At 45.5% G+C, this 23,230-nt stretch overlaps 1 protein-coding gene across 1 annotated transcript in view; it reads right to left on the minus strand.

Moving 5' to 3' along the window:
- PRKCB (protein kinase C beta) overlaps window positions 1-23,230 on the minus strand; it is a 273,710-nt gene that overhangs the window by 165,933 nt on the left and 84,547 nt on the right. Inside the window, exon 3 of the mRNA XM_070760867.1 lies at window positions 8,441-8,523. Within this exon, the coding sequence (XP_070616968.1) occupies window positions 8,441-8,523 (83 nt within the window). The remainder of the gene's footprint in view (window positions 1-8,440; window positions 8,524-23,230) is intronic.

The following is a 23,230-nucleotide window of genomic DNA, read 5'->3' on the forward strand; positions in this document are numbered from 1 at the left end:
CTCCTTAAGACCCACCTTTGCCGTCAGGCATGGGGGAACTAAAACACCTCCCCCTTGGCCATGTTGTTTTGTTGATTGATTGTGTGCCTGTTTTTTTATATATACTGTTTTTATGAGATTATTAATTTTAAATTGTAACTAGATGGGTGGGTATTGGATTTGGTATTATGTACTGTACTGTTTTTTATTATTGTTGTGAGCCGCCCCGAGTTTGCGGAGATGGGCGGCATATAAATCCAATAAACCTAAACCTAAACCCTTGTTCTTGTGTTCACTCTCCTAGTAAAAACAGTTAGAAACATAGAAGATTGACGGCAGAAAAAGACCTCATGATCCATCTAGTCTGCCCTTATACTATTTTCTGTATTTTATCTTAGGATGGATATATGTTTATCCCAGGCATGTTTAAATTCAGTTACTGTGGATTTATCAACCACGTCTGCTGGAAGTTTGTTCCAAGGATCTACAGTACTACTCTTTCAGTAGAATAATAATAATGTTTTCTCATGTTGCTTTTGATCTTTCCCCCAACTAACTTCAGATTGTGTCCCCTTGTTCTTGTGTTCACTTTCCTATTAAAAACACTTCCCTCCTGGACCTGGAGGCTGTAAGTTGCCCAGAGGTTTTTTTTTAAAAATTTAATATTTGTCAAACAATTATAGGATTGTAATTTGTATAAATAAATCATTAGATAAGTAATGATAAAAAGTAATGATAGAAGACAATAGGACAGGGACGGTAGGCACAATGGTGCGCTTATGCACGCCCCTTACAGACCTCTTAGAAAGTGGGGAGAGGTCAACTGTAGATAGTCTAAGGTTAAAGATTTTGGGGTTAGGTGTAGAAACCACAGAGTCTGGTAGTGCATTCCAGGCGTTGATTTCTCTGTTGCTGAAGTTGTATTTTTTGCAGTCTAGTTTGGAGCGGTTGACATTTAGTTTAAATCTATTTCGTGCTCGTGTGTTGTTGCGGTTGAAGGTGAAGTAGTCGCTAACAGGTAGGACATTTTGGTATATGATTTTCTACACTATAGTTAAGTCGGAACGAAGACGGCGGAGTTGTAAGTTGTGTAATCGAAGAATTTCAAGTCTGGCGGAGTAAGGTGTTTTGTTGCAGGAAGAGGAGTGAGGGAGTCTTCTGGTGAAATATTTCTGGATTCTCTCAATTGTGTTGATGTCAGGTATGCAATGGGGGTTTCATACAGGTGAGCTGCATTCGAGGATTGGCCTGACAAATGTTTTGTAAGTCCTGGCTAGCAGTTCAATTGAAACAAGATGGGCAGCAAATAAATTTAATTAGCAAATAAACAAACTTTTCTGCAGCCGTGTCCTGTCTGCCCCCAGTTTGTGCAAGAGACCTGCGTGAAGGCCCTTCCATCTTGGCCCGCGTGACAACAGGCAAAAAGTGGGGGAAACTACCCTCCCTCAGAAGGAGCAGAGGCAAGGAAGGCCAAGAGGAGCCTCCACTGGTCAGCCACAGCAGCTCCTGGTCTTCCAAGAGGGCTGCTCTGTCCTGTGGATGAAGGGGGGCTCCACCCAGCAGATGGAGGAGAAACAGACATTGAAGAGAAATGCTTCCCCTGCTCCATTTGTCTTCCGTCTCCCCTCAATGCTGCCAACTGGAGAGGGGAGATGGGGGAGGGAGGGTGGGAGGTAGAGGGATTGAGGGAGGGATGGAAGGGAGGGGGGGAGGAAAAAAGGAAGGAAAGAAAGAAGAGAGGGAGGGAGGGAGGGATGAAGGAAAGAGAAGAAAGGAAGGAAGGAAGGAAAAGAGGGAGGAAGGGAGGAAAGATGGAAAGAGAAGGGAGGGAGGGAGAGAGGAAGGGAGGAAGGAAAGAAGGAAAAGAGGGAGGGATGAAAGAAGGAAAGAGAAGGGAGGGAGGGATGAAAGAAGGAAAGAGAAGGGAGGGAGGGAGGAAAGAAGGAAAGAGAAGGGAGGGAGGGAGGAAAGAAGGAAAGAGAAAGAAGGAAGGACAGAAGAAAAAGAGGGAGGGATGAAAGAAGGAAAGAGAAGGGAGGGAGGGAGGAAAGAAGGAAAGAGAAAGAAAGAAGGAAGGAAGGAAGGAAGGAAGGAAGGATTGGGGTTCCAGAGGAATGACTCCAGTGAGTCACCTATCTTCACTAGGGGAGGGGGGCAACTGAGAAGGCTCTCTCCAGCATCTGGCTGCAGGGTGGCCTTCTTCTCATCAGCATGCCCACAGCCAGGAGGGTGGAGCATTGGCCATGCAGCAAGAGGGGATATAAAGGCTAACTGGCGCATTAGCCAGAACATTTGACCTTGGAGGATTTCCCACTGGCGGGACGGTTGTCCTGGGGCTGGCAAAATCCAGAAGGAATGCAAAGGGGGCAGATTCGCTTTGAATTGCAAACCACGTGCCGCCCGTCAAGCCCCTCTCAGGGCGAAGGAGCTGCTGCCCATCCAACGGCTCTCCAGCCCTCTGGCAACTGCTATCAAGGACGACAAGAGCCGCCTGGGCATCAAATCAGAGTCAAACGTGCCCCCGTTGAGAGCTCCAGACAGCGGTCACGGCAAAGGAATTAAATCCGATCCACACCGGTTCCCAACCAATTAATAGGGGTTGCTGGGGGCTCTGCAGCATTGCAGGGAAGAAACGCAAGCGGTGGGGAGCCACACTGAAGGGAAAGGATTTCCTTTCCATGCGCCAACTTTACACCCTGCTTGTGGGTTCACTGCCAAGCAGGTGTAGTGCAAGAGCACCCCATCTCCCCCTGGGACACCAAGACATAGAACCAGGGAGGGGGGCGGCATACAAATTTAATAAATTTTAAATTAAATTAATCACGGGTCTATGGTCTAGGTATTGTTGTGGTTAGCTCTGGCCCAGCTCCTGCCCCAAGGACTGTGGATGTGGGGGAGACATCCACATGCTGCAGGCCTGTTTTGCCCCCGGTGGAATCTGCTGATGAAGGCTCCTCTGACCAAGAAGACATGAATGTCAGGGAGGAGGAGAGTGTGGCAGACAGCTCAGAAGGAGATCAATTATCTAGCTCCTCCTTGGATTCAGAACAAGAGTTAATGATACAGCCACGCATGCGGAGAGCGATGCATAGGCAACAACAACTGAGAGATTATTATCAAAGAAAATGAGGCCGCCTGTGGTTGGGTGGGGCTGTGGTAATTAGTGAGGCTGCTATAAATAGCAGCCTGTGGGTTTGGCCATTGTGGAGGATTATCTGATCGTTGTGTTGCGTGACTGCTTTACTGACTTTGACCTTTTGTGTGCTGATTTTTCCCCGCTTTGAAACTAAACCAGAGCAAAGTGTGTTTCACTTTGTGAAAGAAGAAGGACTGTGAATTGCCTCACAGCTGCAAGCTAAGTATCACGGAACTGATAAGGGACTTGTACAAATTACCAGTTTGTTTGGAGACGAGTGCTCTTTGCTATACCAAAAGAGGGCTTAGTTTAAGTGACTTTTCATTATAAAGAACCTTGTTTGGAATTTTCAAACGTGTGTGTGTCTGAAATTTGTACCTGTGAATTTTGGGGAGAGAGAGCCAGACAGAACCTTTTCGGCTCTGCAGACTAGTGGAGATAGTTCTGGGTGAATGGTGGGTGGGCACATGTGCTTACCCCTTGCACAAATGGAGCTGGAGGCAAGCACTCACCCATCCACTCACCTGCTGATTCCAGACTCAATGCCACTTCTCAGCATTGTGTGATTGTTTTGACTTGCACAATATCTCATCCTTTGCATGGCAGAAATTGTACTGCTTCGTACAAATAATTAGGGAGTAACCACGAGCTCTGAGGTTGGATGACTATCAAAGGGAAACATTTTAAAATAACTCTTTCAAAGGAGAGATGGAGCTGTTTTGTTCTTAGAGTGGCATCCTCCACTCTATTTGATGTTCTATTTGAAAGTAAAGATAGATTTCTTGAATTTGACTGGTTAACAATGAGAGCTTCCCTTGACATGTTTTGACTTTTAAATCAGTGAAAACTGGATTCACAAGGCGGTAAAATTAGTGTTCTTAAAGTTCACCCAAAAAGTTGAAGTAACAATTTGTAAACTTTGTTTATGGACAAAGCAAGCTGACAAGAGAAATAATTTTTTTTGTAACATTAACTGAATTAAAGGAGAAATATGGTGAAATAAATACATGAGATATGATTTCTGTTTGAACTCATATCAAACTGAAACGAATATATTTCCTTCAACTGATGCTGGAAAAAATATACATTAACAACCCATTTATCATTAACCCCCAAGATGACTACTGACTAGATTAGATGTAACTTCATTAATTGAATTTGCCTGTGATATTGCCTTCAAGGAAATATAAATATTCACATATGTATGAAACTGCTATTTCATGATGTGCAACTTTAAAATATGACACGTTTTTTTCTTCTTTCATTTTCTTCAAATCTAAATATAACAATAGCAATGTAGCACTATAGAAGAATGGAATGGAAGGGAAGGGAAGGGAAGGGAAAAGAAGGGAAGGGAAGGGAAGGGAAGAGAATAACAAAGCTGGAAGGGACCTTGGAGGTCTTCTAGTCCAACCCCCTGCTTAGGCAGGAAAACTTACACTACTTCAGACAAATGGTTATCCAGCATCTTCTTGAAATCTTCCAGTGTTGGAGCTTTCACAACTTCTGGAGGCAAGCTGTTCCACTGATCAACTGTTCTGATTGGCAGGAAATTTCTCCTTAGTTCTAAGTTGCTTGATTAGTTTCCACCCATTGCTTCCTATCCTGGCCTTTTGGAGAAGAGCTTTGGACTCAGGTGCTTTGGAGTGAAGCTCTTCTGCTGGGAATGAGGACTGCAGTCCACCCACTCGCAGGGGGAAGGGAGCCCTTCGAGTCAGCAGAAGCGGTTTCGCCAGAGGAGCTGAGCTCAGCCGTCTCATGGAGAATCAGAGATGCCGCACTCTGGTGGAAGGTGGCCTGAGGCGGATCAGTGGAGGACCCGTCATCTCACAACCCAGAAGCATCTGGACATTAGGAGAGTGGCCACATCTGTCTCTGGGCTGGGAGGGAGGGAGGGAGGGAGAGAGCAAGAGAGAGCAGGGAGGTGTGTGTAGTGAAGGGCTATAAAATATTTTACTACCACACTGTGGGAGTGGCTTATTGTGTGTGTGTGGCTTGATGGTCATGGGACCAGGTGGGAGTGGCTTGACAATCTTGTGTCCAGGGGGTGGCTTAAAGGTCATGTGACCGGGTGGGAGTGGCTTGAGAACCATGTGACCGTTAATGGCTTAAAGGTCATGTGACCGGGTGGGAGTGGCTTGACAGCCATGTGACCATTAATGGCTTAAAGGTCATGTGACCGGGTGGGAGTGGCTCACCGACCAAGATAAGTTTTCAAATAGGTGCTTGGACTCTTTATCAGTTGATGAAGTCCCATTATTTGAACAGCCACAAAAAGGACCCATGAGAGACAGCATCATTTGTTGAGGAGCACAGTCACATTTGAAGGTTTTGCACTGAACCCACAAGGTTCAGCAGGATAACAGATGAGGCAAGTAGCTCAATTTTCTTTCATTGCTCTAAAAGTTCCATTCTAGATAATGATTGAAACGATTAAAGCGTTTATGGATAAAAACATACTCTTTAATTGTTTCCTATTTTAAAAGTAATTAAGGATCATACTAAGGTACTAGAGAAGGAAAGACAATTAAAAAACTATTAAGTATTGAATAAATAGTGCATAAACTTACTACCCCCACTGTGACCCCCATCCCCTTGGGGGCAGCAGCCCATCACTGTGTGTGTGTGTGTGTGTGTGTGTGTGTGTGTGTACAAGGCCAGATTCAGCTGGAGTCCAACATGCCAGGACCTTCATTCCCAAGATGCCTCCTTCAAGGACCATCTCTCCATCCATCACGGAGCTCCTGAGCCCGAACCTGCTCAAGATGGAGGTTCAAGGAAGCAGGAGTGGGAGGAAGGGAACTGCAGGGGGGGGGGTTTCTCCTCCCCCCCACAACTCCCCACTTCCAGGTGGGAAAGCGACAGAATGGTGGAGAGAGCGGTGGAGGCTCGAGGGCGCACTCAGATGACCAGTCAGCCCATCCGGTCAACATTCTAAGGACCTTCTCCACACCTGCCTGGCAGCTGGCTTGCAAGGACAATCTTCTGATCTGCTCATCCCCAAAGAGACTAAAAATAGAGGGAGAACAGAGGCTCATCAGCACCTCCCCATCAATCACGGTGGCGGCCTCTGAAATTAGCTCCCCCCCCCCACTGACAGCACATCCCTTCAAAGAGGGAGGGGGGGTGTTCATGGATCCTCTCCAGGTTTCCTAAAGGCTGCTGAAAGCAGAATCTGTGTTTTTATGGTGAGATTAATTGCTGGGTTTCTAGCTCAAAGGGCCTCCAGGTGCCACTTATAGATATGTATCAACGCTTGGAGTACTAGGCAGGAGGAAAACGGGAGCGTTTGGCCCCAAACTTATTTCGCATTTCCTCCTAAACGTTCAAAACTCGGAATGTCTAATTTGCCTTTTTGACAGGTTTTGTTTGCAACTGGCAGCTTGAAGATTTCTCTTTCGTTGCTCTGCCAGGGAGGGGTTGCCCCGAGCATTTCCTGAATCACACCATCCGTTGCAAATCACGCAGAAGAGAGCAACCAGGGGGATCAGGGGACAGGAGACTATAACATACGAAGAGCGGTTGCAGGAACTGGGCCTGGCCAGTGTGGCAAAGAGAAGGACCAGGGGAGACATGAGAGCATCTTCCAATACTTGAGGTCCGGCTGTTTTCCAAAGCACCAGAGGATCAGACAAGGAACAACAGATGGAAGTGACCGGGGGGATATTCAACCTGGAAACAAGGAGGAACTTTCTAACGGTGAGAGTGATCAACCAGTGGAACAGCTTGCCTATAGAAGTTGTGATTGCTCCAACACTTGAGACTTTCAAGAGGAGATTACAGTGCCATTTGTCTGAAATGATACAGGGACTCTTGCCTGAGCAGGGGGTTGGACTAGATGACCTGCAAGGTCCCTTCCAACTCTAATAATACATAAATAAATCTTGAGTTGTTTTGCCATATTCTGCAGACACCTCCCAAGCATGGTGGGTGGGTTCCGCAGGAGATGGAGGAGGGGGCCAGGAAAACGGCCCCTGAGCAAAGAGGATCCTTTTGGCCCGAAAGGTGGGCTCTTTCCAAACAGTATTTTTAAAACCAAACCTAGAATATTGAAAGTAGATCTGGGGACAACAAGCTGCGAATGGGCTAAACCTCCTGGTCCATCTAGTCTGCCCTCATACTATTTCCTGTATTTTATCTTAGGATGGATCTATGTTTATCCCAGGCATGTTTAAATTCGGTTCCTGTGGATTTACCAACCACGTCTGCTGGAAGTTTGTTCCAAGCATCTACTACTCTTTCAGTAAAATAATATTTTCTCACATTGCTTCTGATCTTTCTCCCAACTAACCTCAGATTGTGCCCCCTTGTCCTTGTGTTCACTTTCCTTTAAAATCACTTCCCTCCTGAACTTTATTTAACCCTTTAACATATGTAAATGTTTCTATCATGTCCCCCCTTTCCCTTCCGTCCTCCAGACTATATAGATGGAGTTCGTGAAGTCTTTCCTGATACATTTTATGCTTAAGACTTTCCACCATTTTTGTAGTCCGTCTTTGGACCCCTTCAATTTGATCAATATCTTTTTGTAGGTGAGGACTCCAGAACTGAACCCAGTATTCCAAATGTGGTCTCACCAGCACTCTATACAGCGGGATCACAATCTCCCTCTTCCTGCTTGTTATACCTCTAGCCATGCAGCCAAGCATTCTACTTGCTTTCCCTACCGCCTGACCGTACTGTTCACCCATTTTGAGACTGTCTAAACCTAGAATATTGAAAGTAGATCTGGGGACAACAAGCTGCGAATGTGCTAAATGGTCAAGAATATCGCAATGCTGCCCAGGACCATGTGATCAGACACAAACACCCCATCTTTTAAACATTAGTAACCCCCCTCCCTTTGCAGACTCCCCTGTAAATTAAGTTAATTTTGGGGAGACAGGAGCTGAAATATATCATCTGTCCTGATCCTGGACAGGCCTCGATTCTGTTCTCCAGCCTTAGCCTTGCAGATGGGCTAAAGCATACACACTAACACAAACACACAGAGAGAGCATTTAATGGAATTAAGGACACCAGCTGCAAAGGCTGTTCAAGGACTGAACATTCAAGTCTGTAATGGACTTTCTTCCTGCTCAAATCAAACCACAAAAAACGTGTAATTTTGATTTAATTTTTTTTTTTTAGATCTCCAAATGAGGCTGCGGACATTCTGCTTTTAGATCATGTCGGTCACCTGCCTGCATTCCCTCCCAAAGCAGCCCCTGAGCATCCCCAACTGGGAATGGACTGCACGGTGTGAACCGCAACCCGGCCTTCTTGGTATTGGCCCCTCAAACATCCCCCTCCGCCCTTCAGGCCAGCTCTGCAGGATTTACTCACGTCTGAGGCAGGTCCCTTGTCGGCCCCCGGGCACGAGAAGGTAACGAACTCATGGCACCTCTTGTGGACAACGAAGCAACAAACTGCAAGGAGAAAAGGGAGGATGCAGGTTAATGGGGGGCTGGTGGAAAGGGGCGAGGTGTCTTCAGTCCGGCTGAGGGACAATCCTTGGGGGACCCCATGTTATCCCTGCCAGAGTGCAGAGTGCATTTCTTGCAGTCTCCATCCTGAGTGGATTTGTAAGGCATAGAAACATAGAAGATTGACGGCAGAAAAAGACCTCCTGGTCCATCTAGTCTGCCCTTATACTATTTCCTGTATTTTATCTTAGGATGGATATAGGTTTATCCCAGACATGTTTAAATTCAGTTTCTGTGGATTTACCGACCACGTCTGCTGGAAATTTGTTCCAAGCATCTACTACTCTTTGATTAAAATAATATTTTCTCACGTTACTTCTAATCTTTCCGCCAACTAACCTCAGATTGTGCCCCCTTGTTCTTGTGTTCACTTTCCTATTAAAAACACTTCCCTCCTGAATCTTATTTAACTCTTTAACATATTTAAATGTTTCGATCATGTCCCCCCTTTTCCTTCTGTCCTCCAGACTATCTAGATGGAGTTCATGAAGTCTTTTCTGATAAGTTTTATGCTTAAGACCTTCCACAATTTTTGTAGCCCATCTTTGGACCCGTTCAATTGATCCATATCTTTTTGTAGGTGAGGTCTCCAGAACTGAACATAGTATTCCAAATTGGGTCTCACCAGCGCTCTATACAGCGGGATCACCATCTCCCTCTTCCTGCTTGTTATACCTCTAGCCATGCAGCCAAGCATTCTACTTGCTTTCCCTACCACCTGACTGTACTGTTCACCCATTTTGAGACTGTCAGAAATCACTATCCCTAAATCCTTCTCTTCTGAAGTTTTTGCTAGCACAGAACTGCTAGCAAAAGCTTCAGAAGAAAAGGATTTGGGGGTAGTGATTTGGGCAGAAGTAATTTGTTTTCCTGTCTTTTAAGAAATAAGATGAATTTGTTCAATTTTGCAAATGTAACAAGATTATCCCTCAACTGTGTGTAAAAACAGACCTTCCAAGTTCTTTCTCTGCAAAATTCATGATGAAGTTTGCAGAGAAATTGATTCATCTGGGTGAATTAATGGGCAACAGAGTCAAGCTCTGCAGGGGCCTTTGCTAAGTCTAGTAACCATGGCCCACAGCCAAGATGGATGGGAACTGTAATCCAAAACTTTGAGCTATTTATTTATTTTATCTATTACATTTATATGCCGCTCACTCCGAAACGGACTCTGAGTGGCTAACAACAGTTATAAATACAATACAAGTAAAAAGAGCAATAAAAACATCGATAAAATCTACAATATCACAAAAACTACTATATCATTAAAAAATAAAAACATGGGTACTAACAGTCAATCTTAATTCCAGGCCTGCCAGAAAAGCCAGTTCTTGACGGCTTTCCGGAAAACCGGCAGGGAGGAGATAATGCAAATCTTTGGAGGTAGTTGATTCCACAGGGTCAGAGCCACCATAGAGAAGGCTCTTCTCCGAGGTCCCGCCAACCGACATTGTTTGGTGGATGGGACTTGGAGAAGGCCGAATCTGTGGGCCTTTACTGGCCGCAGCGAGGTATGGAGGGTAGAGGCAGTCCCGTAAATAGTCTGGCCTTGAGCCATTTAGGACTTTAAAGGTGATAACCAACTTAACTATTGGGGAAAGGGGCCTACGGCTGTGATGGCAAACCTTTTTTCCCTCGGATGCCAAAAGAGATGAGGGGCTGCCACAGAGAGGAAGGGGTCAAGCTATTTTCCAAAGCACTTCAAGACCAGACAGGAATAGTGGATGGAAACTGATCAAGTGAGGTACTAATACCACTCTACAAAGTCTGGAGTGGGGAGGAAATGGGGATTTTGCAGTATCCTTCCTCTGCCATGCCCACCAAGCCATGCCCACAGAACCGGTAGTAAAAAAAATTGAATCCTACCTGTTAGTATACTGTATGTAACTATGTTGGGTGTTGCAATGCAGCAGCTAACAATGTAAGTTTACGACTGTACCTTTAAGAGTCGTTTGCTGGTTGGCCGTTAGAGGGAGCCAACGATGTTCCTCTTGGGGCAGTTTATACCAGAGAGATTTATATTTGCTGTGTGTATATTTTGCTGTGTGCGATAACCTGGTTTGTAAACCATTATTGGGATTATATGTGTATGATATTTGCACTGTATAACTACTGTTGTTTATTTGCCTATTTGTATATAATAATATTGTTCTGTTTTGTACTAAGTCTGATACATTGACTGACTAACCCACATTGCTACAGTTACTCTGCTTAAAGTTTGTTGAAGGTTTATTATACAGTGATACCTCGTCTTACAAACCCCTCATCATACAAATTTTCAAGATACAAACCCTGGGTTTAAGATTTTTTTGCCTCTTCTTCCGAACTATTTTTAACCTTACAAACCTAAGCTGCCACCACTGGGATGCCCCGCCTCCGGACTTCTGTTGCCAGCGAAGCGCCCGTTTTTGCACTGAGGCTCCCCTCCATGGGAAACACCACCTCCGGACTTCCATGTTTTTGCAATGCTGCAGGGGAATCCCAGCAGCGCATAAACGGGCGCTTCGCTGGCAATGGGAGTCCGGAGGTGGGGTTTCCCAGCGAGGGGAGCCTCAGCGAAATCGCAGCATCGCAAAAACACGGAAGTCCGGAGGTGGGGTTTCCCATGGAGGGGAGCCTTGTGGGAATCCCAGCAGCACAAAAATGGGCGCTTCGGCTGGCAAAAAGGGTGAGTTTTGGGCTTGCACGCATTAATCACTTTTCCATTGATTCCTATGGGAAACATTGTTTTGTCTTACAAACTTTTCACCTTACAAACCTCGTCCCGGAACCAATTAAGTTTGTAAGATGAGGTATCACTGTATTACCTAGACATTCTAACACCACCACTCTACATCCCAGGCCTCTCAAGTTATCAGCCGCCCCGAGTCTATGGAGAGGGGTGGCATACAAATCTAATAAATAACAATAACAGTAACAGTAACAATAACAATAATGAGGATCTCTTGGATAGATTCCTGGGTTCCCATTCTTCTCAATTTGTCAGAGAAAGGCAGTTTGCTTTGTTGATCTCACCTCCCCGCTCCTGAGCTGTGTCGTTGCCTTCTCAGCTCGGCCAAGCTGCCCAAGCCAGCCTTGGGGGTCCCATTTTGGGAAGTTTTCATGGCTTGCTTACATAAATTACCTTTCCTAACATATGAGCTGTCTTTGACGCCTGGGAGCCTTCGGGTGTGAAAAGGATGTTTAAAAAATAATCTTCCTCTAGTGCAGTGTTTCCCAACCTTGGTAACTTGAAGATATTTGGACTTCAACTCCCAGAATTCCCCAGCCAGCATTTTTGAAGACCTTCGTTTCTCCCATGCTTTTTACTTGGAAACCTGTCAGTTTTGATTCTATCAGAATGTCTCAGCAATTCTGCTGGCGCTGTTCTGTTTTATTTATTGATGGTTTACATCCATATAGTAAACTGGCAGCTTTTCCAAGCAGAATTTGTGCCAAAGAGAGAACAGGCTGGTTGGACAGTGGAGCGAGTCCTTGTATTTTCTCATAACTGTGTGCAAAAGGCCACTGCAACTGAGCAAACATGATTCCTCTAGCCTGCTTGTGTTGAAATGCAGGAACTTGATCTCCTCCCTCCTTTTAAAACATAGAAACATAGAAGATTGACAGCAGAAAAAGACCTCGTGGTCCATCTAGTCTGCCCTTATGTTATTTCCTGTATTTTATCTTTGGATGGATCTATGTTTATTCCAGGCATGTTTAAATTCAGTTACTGTGGATTTACCAACCACATCTGCTGGACATTTGTTCCAAGCATCTACTACTCTTTCAGTAAAATAATATTTTCTCACGTTGCTTCTAATCTTTCCCCCAGCTAACCTCAGATTGTGCCCCTTTGTTCTTGTGTTCACTCTCCTAGTAAAAACACTTAGAAACATAGAAGACTGATGGCAGAAAAAGGCCTCATAGTCCATTGAGTCTGCCCTTATACTATTTTTGTATTTTATCTTAGAATGGATATATGTTTATCCCAGGCATGTTTAAATTCAGTTACTGTGGATTTACCAACCACGTCTGCTGGAAGTTTGTTCCAAGGATCTACTACTCTTTCAATAAAATAATATTTTCTCATGTTGCTTTTGATCTTTCCCTCCTGAACCTTATTTAACCCTTTCACATATTTAAATGTTTCAATCAAGTCCCCCCTTTCCCTTCTGTCCTTAATGAAAGCAAAGTAGAGGGTAAAGGAAGGGAAGCCCCTGGGCAGCATTTCCAAGTTCTCTTCCTTATACAGTTGGATGGTGTCCAAACACCAGGACATCCAGAGGCTGAAACCAAGAGGGAACGGAAGCAAGGAAAGGTTTGGGAGAGACGAACTCTAAACAGGGCACCTCCTCGTTCAGAGCTGTCAAACCCTGGGAGAGAAATGGCCGTTGGCATGAGATCCTTTGTTCTCCGCAGAAGACAAAGAGGGAGGAGACCAGCCCACCTTAGGATACACCAAAATGCCTCCCACGTTGTTCCATGTACCACAGCCAGAGGTGGGCTACTAAGGTGGAACGGTGACGTGTGCTCGCCCCCGTGGCTCTGAATGCTGGTGGAGTCCAGTGCAATTACACTACTGCACCTGGACAGGTAGCAAAATCATGCGTGGACACACAGGAACCCAGATACAAAGCTTCATTGTGCTGCCCTCCACCAGCATTCAGAGCCACGGGGGCAAGCACACGTCACCGTTCCACCTTAGCAGCCCACTTCTGGCTGTGGTACATGGAGCAACTCCCCCTGTAGGTTAGAACTGCCCCCACCCTCCTCGCCTTTTGTAAGTTATTGAAAACTCATCTTTGTAGCCAGGCATGGGGAAATGGACAAATGGTCGGTCGGTCTGTCTGTCTGTCTGTCTGTCTGTCTGTCTGTCTGTCTGTCTGTCTGTCTGTCTGTCTGTCTGTCTATCTATCTATCTATTTATCTATCTATTTATTTATTTATTTATTTATTTATTCAATTTTTATGCCGCCCTTCTCCTTAGACTCAGGGCGGCTTACAACATGTTAGCAATAGCACTTTTTAACAGAGCCAGCATATTGCCCCCACAATCCGGGTCCTCATTTGACCCACCTCGGAAGGACGGAAGGCTGAGTCAACCTTGAGCCGGTGATGAGATTTGAACCACTGACCTACAGATCTACAGTCAGCTTCAGTGGCCTGCAGTACAGCACTCTACCTGCTGCGTCACCCCGGCTCTTTCTATCTTGGTTTGTCTATGGTTTGAACGGTTTGTGTGATTATTAAATTGTTTTTTAAATATTGGATTTGTAGACTGTCTATTATTGTCGTGAGCCGCCCTGAGTCTTCGGAGAGAGGCGGCATACAAATCTAATAAATTATTATTATTATTATTATTATTATTATTATTATTATTACTATTACTATTATTACTATTACTATTATTATTACTACTATTACTATTATTATTATTATTATTATTATTATTATTATTATTATTATTAGCCCACATCTGGTTTTGCCCACCTCTGGTTTTGTCCAGTAAACATCCGAAACTGTTTGGAAGCCACGTATGTATGTTTGTGTGTGTGTCTGTGTGTGTCCAGTAAAATACACTGCTCAAAAAATAAAGGGAACACTTAAACCACACAATATAACTCCAAGTCAATCAAACTTTTGTGAAATCAAATTGTCCACTTAGGAAGCAACACTGACTGACAATCCATTTCACCTGCTGTTGTGCACATTCAACTTTGTACAGAACAAAGGATTCAATGAGAATATTTCACTCATTCAGATCTAGGATGTGTTCTTTGAGTGCTCCCTTTATTTATTTATTTATTCATTTATTTATTCATTCATTCATTCATTCATTTATTTCAGCAGTGGCCTCAAATGGCAGAGAATTTCATCCCCATTAGGGACCTTCTCCTATCCTGAGAAGTTGCTCCACAGAAACATAGAAACATAGAAGATTGACGGCAGAAAAAGACCTCCTGATCCATCTAGTCTGCCCTTCTACTATTTCCTGTATTTGATCTTAAGATGGATCTATGTTTATCCCAAGCATGTTTCTATTCCGTTCTTGTGGATTTACCAACCACGTCTGCTGGAAGTTTGTTCCAAGCATCTACTCCTCTTTCAGCCAAATAATATTTTCTCATGTTGCTTCTGATCTTTCCCCCAACTAACTCAGATTGTGCCCCCTTGTTCTTCTTCACTTTCCTATTAAAAACACTTCCCTCCTGGACCTTATTGAACCCTTTCACATATTTAAATGCTTCGATCGTGTCCCCCCTCTCCCTTCTGTCCTCCAGACTCTACAGATGGAGTTCATTAAGAACCTGTGTTATTTGGATATCTACTGCAGCTAGCTTTTTGCTTTTATGTTTTTTTGCAGAACCACTTCCTGTTTTCAACAGACCACCTCGGGTTTGCCTTGGGGAGAACGCAGCCGCCCACGAGACCAACAGGTGCTTCCTTTGGCCCACCCAGCCACAACTAGCACCTAGCGCTGCCCCGAGACTACTGCAGGCGGCACGGCTTCAATGGGGAGGAAGAAAAGAGAGGCAGGGGAGCCCCACCCAGCCACGGTCCCCACCAGGAAACGGATAGCAAAGGCCTCGCTGGGTGGCACAGCTAGGCGCTGCCACCAGGCTCTGAATTCAAGCCTGGAAAGGAAGCCAAAGGCCAAAATTCAAAATAAACTCCCATTAGTCAGGTCCCACCAGCCAGACAATGTCGCTTGGCAGGGCCTAGGGGAAGAGCCTTCTCTGTGGGGGGCCCGGCCCTCTGGAATTAGCTCCCCCCAGAGATTCACACTGCCCCCACCCTCCTCACCCTCCACAAGTGTCTTAAGACATTTGTTGTATATGTTGTACGATTGAACTGGTATGATTCTTTCTAAATATTGGATGTTTAGATTGTAATTTATATGCTGTTAGATGCCCTGAGTCCTCGGAGAAGGGTGGCATACAAATCTAAATAATAATAATAATAATAATAATAATAATAATAATAATAATAATAACAACAACAACAACAACAACAGCAACAACAGCAACAACAGCAACAGAGTTGGAAGGAACTTTGGAGGTCTTCTAGTCCAGTGATTTTCAACCTTTTTTGAGCCGCGGCACATTTTTTACATTTACAAAACCATGGGGCAGATTGGGGGGGGGGGCTAAAAAAAGTTTGGACAAAAAAATTCTCTCCCTCCCTTTCGCTCTATTTCTCCCTCTTTCTCTCTCTCTTTTTTTTCCTCTCTCCATCCCTCTTTCTCTCTTCCTTCTTTCCTCTTTTTTGCTCTTTCTCTCTCCCTACTTCCCTCTGTCTTTCTCTCCCACCTTCCCTCCCTTTCTTTCTCTCTCTTGCTCTCTCTCTTGCTTTCTTTCTCTCTCTCTCTCTCTCTCTTGCTTTCTTTCTCTCATTCTCTTTCTCTCTTGCTTGCTTTCTCTCTTGCTTTCTTTCTCTCGCTTGCTCTTGCTTTCTTTCTCTTTCTTCCTCTTGTTTTCTTTCTCTCTCTCTTGTTTTCTTTCTCTCTCTTGTTTTCTTTCTCTTCGCGGCACACCTGACCATGTCTCGCGGCACACCAGTGTGCCACGGCACACTGGTTGAAAAACACTGTTCTAGTCTAACCCCCTTCTTAGCCAGGAAACCCTACACTACTTCAGACAGAGGATTATCCAACATCTGCTTAAAAGCTTCCAGTGTTGGAGCATTCACAACTTCTTGAGTCAAGCTATTCCACTGATTAATTGTTCTGACTGTCAGGAAATTTCTCCTTAGTTCTAAGTTGCTTCTCTCCTTGTTTAGTTTCCACCCATTGCTTCTTGTTCGACCCTCAGGTGCTTTGGAGAATAGTTTGACTTCTTCTTTGTGGCAATGTGGTTCACACTGGCAAATGCACTTCCCAGCTGTACGTGGTGGTCTTTACCGAAGGAGAGAAGGCAGCAGGGTGGTAGGGAGAAGAACCAGAGGTGGAAAAGATGGGAACTGGGGAAAAATGGGAGATTTCTCCAAGGAGTCTATTTGGAGCATGCGGCATATAAATGCAACTAATAAATAAAATAAACGAATAAACTCTAGCAATGTCCAGTTCCATCTCAGGCTGCAAGCCTTGCCCAACATGCTTTCTAGGTTAACCAAATTTGGGGAACCCCCAAGTAATTAAACGAGCTGAATTCATGTAGCAAGGATAACTTTGCAAACTAAGATTATTATGAACCAAGTTTAAATAAAATGTTTTTAACTATTGGATTTGTATACTGTATTGTGTATTGTCCTGTTGTGAGCCGCTCCGAGTCCTTGGAGAGGGGCGGCATATAAATATAATTATTATTATAATTATTATTATAATTATTATTATTATTATTATTATTTATTAGATTTGTATGCCGACCCTCTCCGAAGACTCGGGGCGGCTCACAACATACATTACAAATCTAATATTAAAATTTAAAAAGTTAATTTAAAACATTTATATAACATAGTCAGTATCATACAATCATCAACTACGCAATCATACACAGTCAACCCAATTAATCATATTACAGAGGTCAGAAAAACAACAAGGGGGGAGGGTAATCATCTCCACGCCTGGCGACAGAGATGAGTCTTCAACATTTTATGGAAGGCGAGGAGGGTGGGGACTGTTCGAACCTCTGGAGGGAGTTGATTCCAGAAGGGCGGGGCCACCACAGAGAAGGCTCTTCCCCTGGGCCCGCCAACCGACCTTGTTTAGTCAGTGGGACCTAATAAATTATTATTGTTGTTCTTGTTCTTGTTCTTGTTGTTGTTGTTATAGGGACTTTAGGCCAGTGATAATTCAATGCCTGGGGAGGGGGGAAACAGCTTCCCCCACCCCCAGAGACCCTCTGGAGGTCAGAATTGGCCTGTTTCCCAAATTCTGGTGGGCCCAGTAGGCTCGTGTTTCACCCTCCCCAGGCTCCAAAGGCTTCCCTGGAGCGCTGGGAGGGTAAAAACGAAGTCAAAAAGAGGGCTGTGAAAATATTGACTGACCCCTCGCACCCTGGACACAAACTGTTTCAACTCCTACCCTCAAAACGTCGCTACAGAGCATTGCACACCAAGACAACTAGACACAAGAACGGTTTTCCCCGAACAGCATCACTCTGCTAAACAAATAATTCCCTCAACACTGTCAGACTTTTTACTAAGTCTGCACTACTATTTCTACTAGGTTTTTCTCATTGTTCCTATCACCCATCTTCTCCCACTTAGGACTGTATGACTGTAACTTGTTGCTTGTATCCTTAATTTTTTTATTAATATTGATTGCTTCCTCATTGCTTATTTGACTCCTATGACAATCATTAAGAGTTGTAACCGTGATTCTTTACAAACGTATCTTTTCTTTTATGTACGCTGAGAGCATCTGCACCAAAGACAAATTCCTTGTGTGTCCAATCGCACTTGGCCAATAAAGAATTCTATTCTATTCTATTCTATTCCTATTCTATTCCTATTCTATTCCTATTCTATTCTATTCCTATTCCTATTTTATTCCTATTCTATTCCTATTCTATTCTATTCTATTCCTATTCTGTTCTATTCTATTTTATTCCTATTCTGTTCTATTCTATTTTATTCCTATTCTGTTCTGTTCTATTCCTATTCTATTCCTATTCCATTCCTATTCTATTCTATTCTATTCTATTCCTATTCTTTTCCCATCCCCCGGTCTTCTGAGCCATCTCATGTCAGATCACCCTTTTTGGAGTTTTCTTCCACATAAAAATTCTTTGCTGCCCTGTCAGTCATGGAAGTGGCTGCCAGACAAAACAGTTACACTCTGTGACGCCCCCACAAACACACCCGTCTCCCTGGGCTGTGGTGTTCTGATTCCAGGTGCTCTCTTCCTCCCTCCCTCTCGGGCTGGGGATAAAGGCTCCCCCTGGGATGAAGGCCGAGGAGGGCTGCAGCCAAGGAAGGGGAGGGAAGGCAGGACTGTCGAGGCGGGAGACGCCGCTTCCACACTGAAAGGCCACTTGTAATTGGCTCGTGCTGGCTAATCGATTCTCGCCACTGCTGTCCCCGATTCCACCCGTCTGATAAATTTGGGCCGCTCTGGAGCTGAAGCAGACGTGGCCGCCCTTTGGCGCAGGGTGGGCACGTCTGATGGCAGAGCGTTGGGAGGGGCTCCCCTGAAATGGGTGGGCCGCCCAGATGATTTCTAAAACGAAAGGCTGTTAATTAAGTGCAAATTAAAGGCAGTTCACAGGGAGGGCAAGGAAGGAGTCGAAGGAAGGGAAGGGAAGGGAAGGAAGGAAGGGAAGGGAAGGAGGGAAAAAGAAGGAAGGAGGGAAGTTAAAGGAAGGAAGGAAGGAAAAAGAAGGAAAGAAGGAAGGAAGGAAAATGAAGGAAAGAAGGAAGTTAAAGGAAGGAAGGAAAGGAAGGAAGGAAAAAGAAGGAAGAAAGGAGAGGAAGGAAGGAAAGAAGGAAGGAAATGGAAGGAGAGAAAAAGAAGGAAGGAGGGAAGTTAAAGGAAGGAAGGAAGAAAGGAAGGAAAGAAGGCAAGAAGGAAGGAAGGAAGGAAGGAAGGAAGGAAGGAAGGAAGGAAGGAAGGAAGGAAGGAAGGGAAAGCAGGGCTGGTCCATGGACAGCCAGGGATACAGGTGACCATAGGCCTACTGGTGTGGGAGAACCCACGGAAGCCCTCCCCAGGGTTTGTGAGCTGGGCCCACTCACCCACAAGTATTGGCCATGCTAGTTATTCAGGGGTGGGAGGCTGGGGGCAGGGAGGGAAGGGTGGCACAGCTCATAGAAACATAGAAGATTGATGTGGGGAGTTTCCACACAGAGGACCACACCAGCAAAGTTTGCAGCACACTGCCTTTTTCTAATGAACAATTTCTTCTTTCTTTTTTTTTGTGACAAGAAGAGACAAAGAAGACAGATGAAGCCCTGGGAAAATGCGAGGCGGGCATTCGGTGGCGGTGACATTTGATGAAACCGGCTGGAGGATTACACAAGGAGGACTTTTTCCTGGAACCATCCCAGTTCTTTTCACCCTCCACTTGCCCGCCAAGCCTTTCACCCTTTGCAAACTTTAAAAGAAAGAAAAGGGGGTGGAGGGGAATTTGCAAAAGGCAGCAAGGTGCCCTGCTTCCCCAGGGAGGTCCCTTGTCCTTGGCTTGGCGAAGTTTATAGCAACAGCACTTAGACATATATACTGCTAAACAAAAATAAATAAAGGGAACACTCAAATGACACATCCTAGATCTGATTGAATGAAATAGTCTCATTGAATCCTTTGTTCTGTACAAAGTGCACAACAGCAGTTGAAATGGATTGTCAGTCAGTGTTCCTTCCTAAGTGGACAGTTTGATTCCACAGAGGCTTGATTTACTTGGAGTTTTATTGTGATGTTTAAGTGTTCCCTTTATTTTATTTTTTTAAGCAGTGTGTATATCCCTTCCTAGTGCTTTTACAGCCCTCTCTAAGCGGTTAACAGAGAGTCAGCCTCTTGCCCCTAACCATCTGGGTCCTCATTTGACCCACCTGGGAAGGATGGAAGGCTGCTTGAATTGCCTGCAGTGAGCAGAGGGAAGGAGGGAGGGAGGGAAGGAAGGAGGGAGGGAGGGAGGGGGGAGGGAGGGAAGGAAGGAAGGAAGGAAGGACAATAGCAATAGCACTTATATATCGCTTTCTAGTGCTTTTACAGCCCTCTCTAACCAGTTAACAGAGAGTCAGCCTCTTGTCCCTAGCCATCTGGGTCCTCATTTGACCCACCTGGGAAGCATGGAAGGCTGAGTCAAGAATTGAATTGCCTGCAGTGGGCAGAGGGAAGGAAGGAGGGGGGGAGGGAGGGAAGGAAGGAAGGACAGACAATAGCAATAGCACATATATTGCTTTCTAGTGCTTTTACAGCCCTCTCTAAGCGGTTAACAGAGTCAGCCTCTTGCCCCTAGCCATCTGGGTCCTCATTTGACCCACCTGGGAAGCATGGAAGGCTGAGTCAAGAATTGAATTGCCTGCAGTGGGCAGAGGGAAGGAAGGAGGGGGGGAGGAAGGAAGGAAGGAAGGAAGGACAGACAATAGCAATAGCCCATATATTGCTTTCTAGTGCTTTTACAGCCCTCTCTAAGTGGTTAACAGAGTCAGCCTCTTGCCCCTAACCATTTGGGTCCTCATTTGACCCACCTGGGAAGGATGGAAGGCTGAGTCAAGAATTGAATTGCCTGCAGAGGGCAGAGGGAGGGAGGGAGGGAAGGGAAGGGGAGGAAGGACAATAGCAATAACACTTATATATCACTTTCTAGTGCTTTTACAGCCCTCTCTAAGCGGTTAACAGAGAGCCAGCCTCTTGCCCCCAACCATCTGGGTCCTCATTTGACCCACCTGAGAAGGATGGAAGGCTGACTCCACCTTGAGCCTACTGAGATTCGATCTGCCAAACTGCTGGCAGCCGGTGATCAGCAGACATAGCTTGCAGTACTGCACTCGAAGCATTGCGCCACCCAGGCTCTATATGCTGTATGGAGGGTTGTGTGTGTGGAAGGGGTCTTCTCTGCTTTTCAGGCCCCAGTATCAGGACACCCTTCATCCCTTAGCAGGGTTTCCTGTTTAAGGTTCTTAGATTACAGGGCTGGGCAAAGCTGCCCTCCACAAAACTTGGGACGTTCCAGAGGGGAGTTTCTCATTCTTGTCCCCTTGAAGAGGGGTGCACTTTAACTACCAGAATTCCCCAGCTGGCCGTGCTCCCAATAGCACAGTGGTGGCAAACCTGTGGCAAGCGGAGCCATATCTGCTGGCACACGAGCCATTGCCCTAGCTCAGCTCCAATGTACATGTGTGGGCTGGCCAGCTGATTTTTGGCTCACACAGAGGCTCTGGGAGAGAGTTTTTGGCTTCCAGAGAGCCAGCGGAGGGATGGGGGAGGGCGTTTTTACTTTGGAGTACTTTGGAGCCTGGGGAGGGCAAAACACGAGCCTGCTGGGCCCACCAGAAGTTGGGAAACAGGCCGTTTCTGGCCTCCAGAGGGCCTCCTAGGGCAGTGTTTCCCAACCTTGGCAACTTGAAGATATTTGGACTTCAACTCCCAGAATTCCCCAGCCAGCGAATGGTTGGGAAACACTGCCCTAGGGGATGGGGAAAGCTGTTTTCGCCCTCCCAATGCATTGAATTATGGGTGTTAGCACTCACGCATGGGTGATAACGCATGCCCATGCTCTTTGGGCACCTGAGGAATAAAAGGTTTGCCCTCACTGGACTAGCGCCTTCTATAATGTTTACCTTTCCTGTTGACATTTGCTTTCCACTTTGTTGAATTGTGAAATTCTGGGGGGAAAACTCTCTCTGCCGGCTGTGAGGGAGGGCTAACGCATGGCCGCCTGCCTGAACCTCAACTCCCCCCCCCCCCCCGTAAGGTGTGAGATCCAACCTTTACATGGATCTCTACATGGGGCTGCTTTTGAAGAGTGTTCGGAAACTTCAAATTGTCCAAAATGCAGCCAGATGAGCGGTTATGGGCCTTCCAAGGCATGGCCATATCTCATCATCACTCCGCGGACTGCATTGGATGCCGATCGTTTTCCAGACACAATTCAAAGTGTTGGTTATGACCTATAAAGCCCTACATGGCATAGGACTAGACTATCTCCGAGACCGCTTTCTGCCGCATGAATCCCAGCGAGTCAGCGACCGGTGAGGTCCCACAGAATTGGTCTCCTCAGGGTCCCGTCAACCAAACAATGCTGGCTGGCGGAACCTAGGGGAAGAGCCTTCTCTGTGGAGGCCCCGGCCCTCTGGAATCAGCTCCACCCAGAGATTCGCACTGCCCCCACCCTCCTTGCCTTCCGGAAGAGTTTAAAAACTCATCTTTGTCGCCAGGCCGGGGGTCATTAGCTCTTTCCCCCTGACCAACATTTTTAAAATAGAATAGAATAGAATTTTATTGGCCAAGTTTTATTGGACAAGGAATTTGTCTTGGTGCAGATGCTCTCAGCGTACATAAAAGAAAAAGATACATCTGTCAAGAATCATGTGGTACAACAATTATTGTCATAGGGGTGAAATAAGTAATGAAGAAACAATCAATATTAATAAAAATCTTAGGATACAAGCAACAAGTTACAGTGATACAGTCCTAAGTGGGAGGAAAGGATGATAGGAATGATGAGAAAACTAGTAGAAGTGCAGAATTAGTAAAACGTCTGACAGTATAGAGGGAATTATTTGTTTAGTAGAGTGGTGACGTTCGGGAAGTGTGATTTATTGAGTGAATGTTAATGAATGTTCTAAAGTTAGAAGTTTTTAAGATTTTTAATTATATTAAGAAGAAGAAGCCGATTATCTAGGTCCTCAACAGTCTGGATTCAGACCCGGCTACAGCACGGAAACTGCTTTGGTCGCGTTGATAGATGATCTCTGGCGGGCCCGGGACAGGGGCTTGTCCTCTGTCCTGGTGCTTCTTGACCTCTCAGCGGCTTTCGATACCATCGGCCATGGTATCCTGCGCCGGCTGGAGGGGTTGGGAGTGGGAGGCACTGTTCTTCAGTGGTTCTCCTCCTACCTCTCCGGTCGGTCGCAGTCGGTGTTAGTGGGGTGGGGTCAGAGGTCGACCTCTAGGCTTCTCCCTTGTGGGGTGCCTCAGGGGTCGGTCCTCTCCCCCCTGCTATTTAATATCTACATAAAACCGCTGGGTGAGATCATGCAAGGGCATGGCGTGAGGTATCATCAA

This window comes from Erythrolamprus reginae, chromosome 9 (assembly GCF_031021105.1).
Source record: "Erythrolamprus reginae isolate rEryReg1 chromosome 9, rEryReg1.hap1, whole genome shotgun sequence".
In the NCBI taxonomy this organism is placed as follows: Eukaryota; Metazoa; Chordata; class Lepidosauria; order Squamata; family Dipsadidae; genus Erythrolamprus; species Erythrolamprus reginae.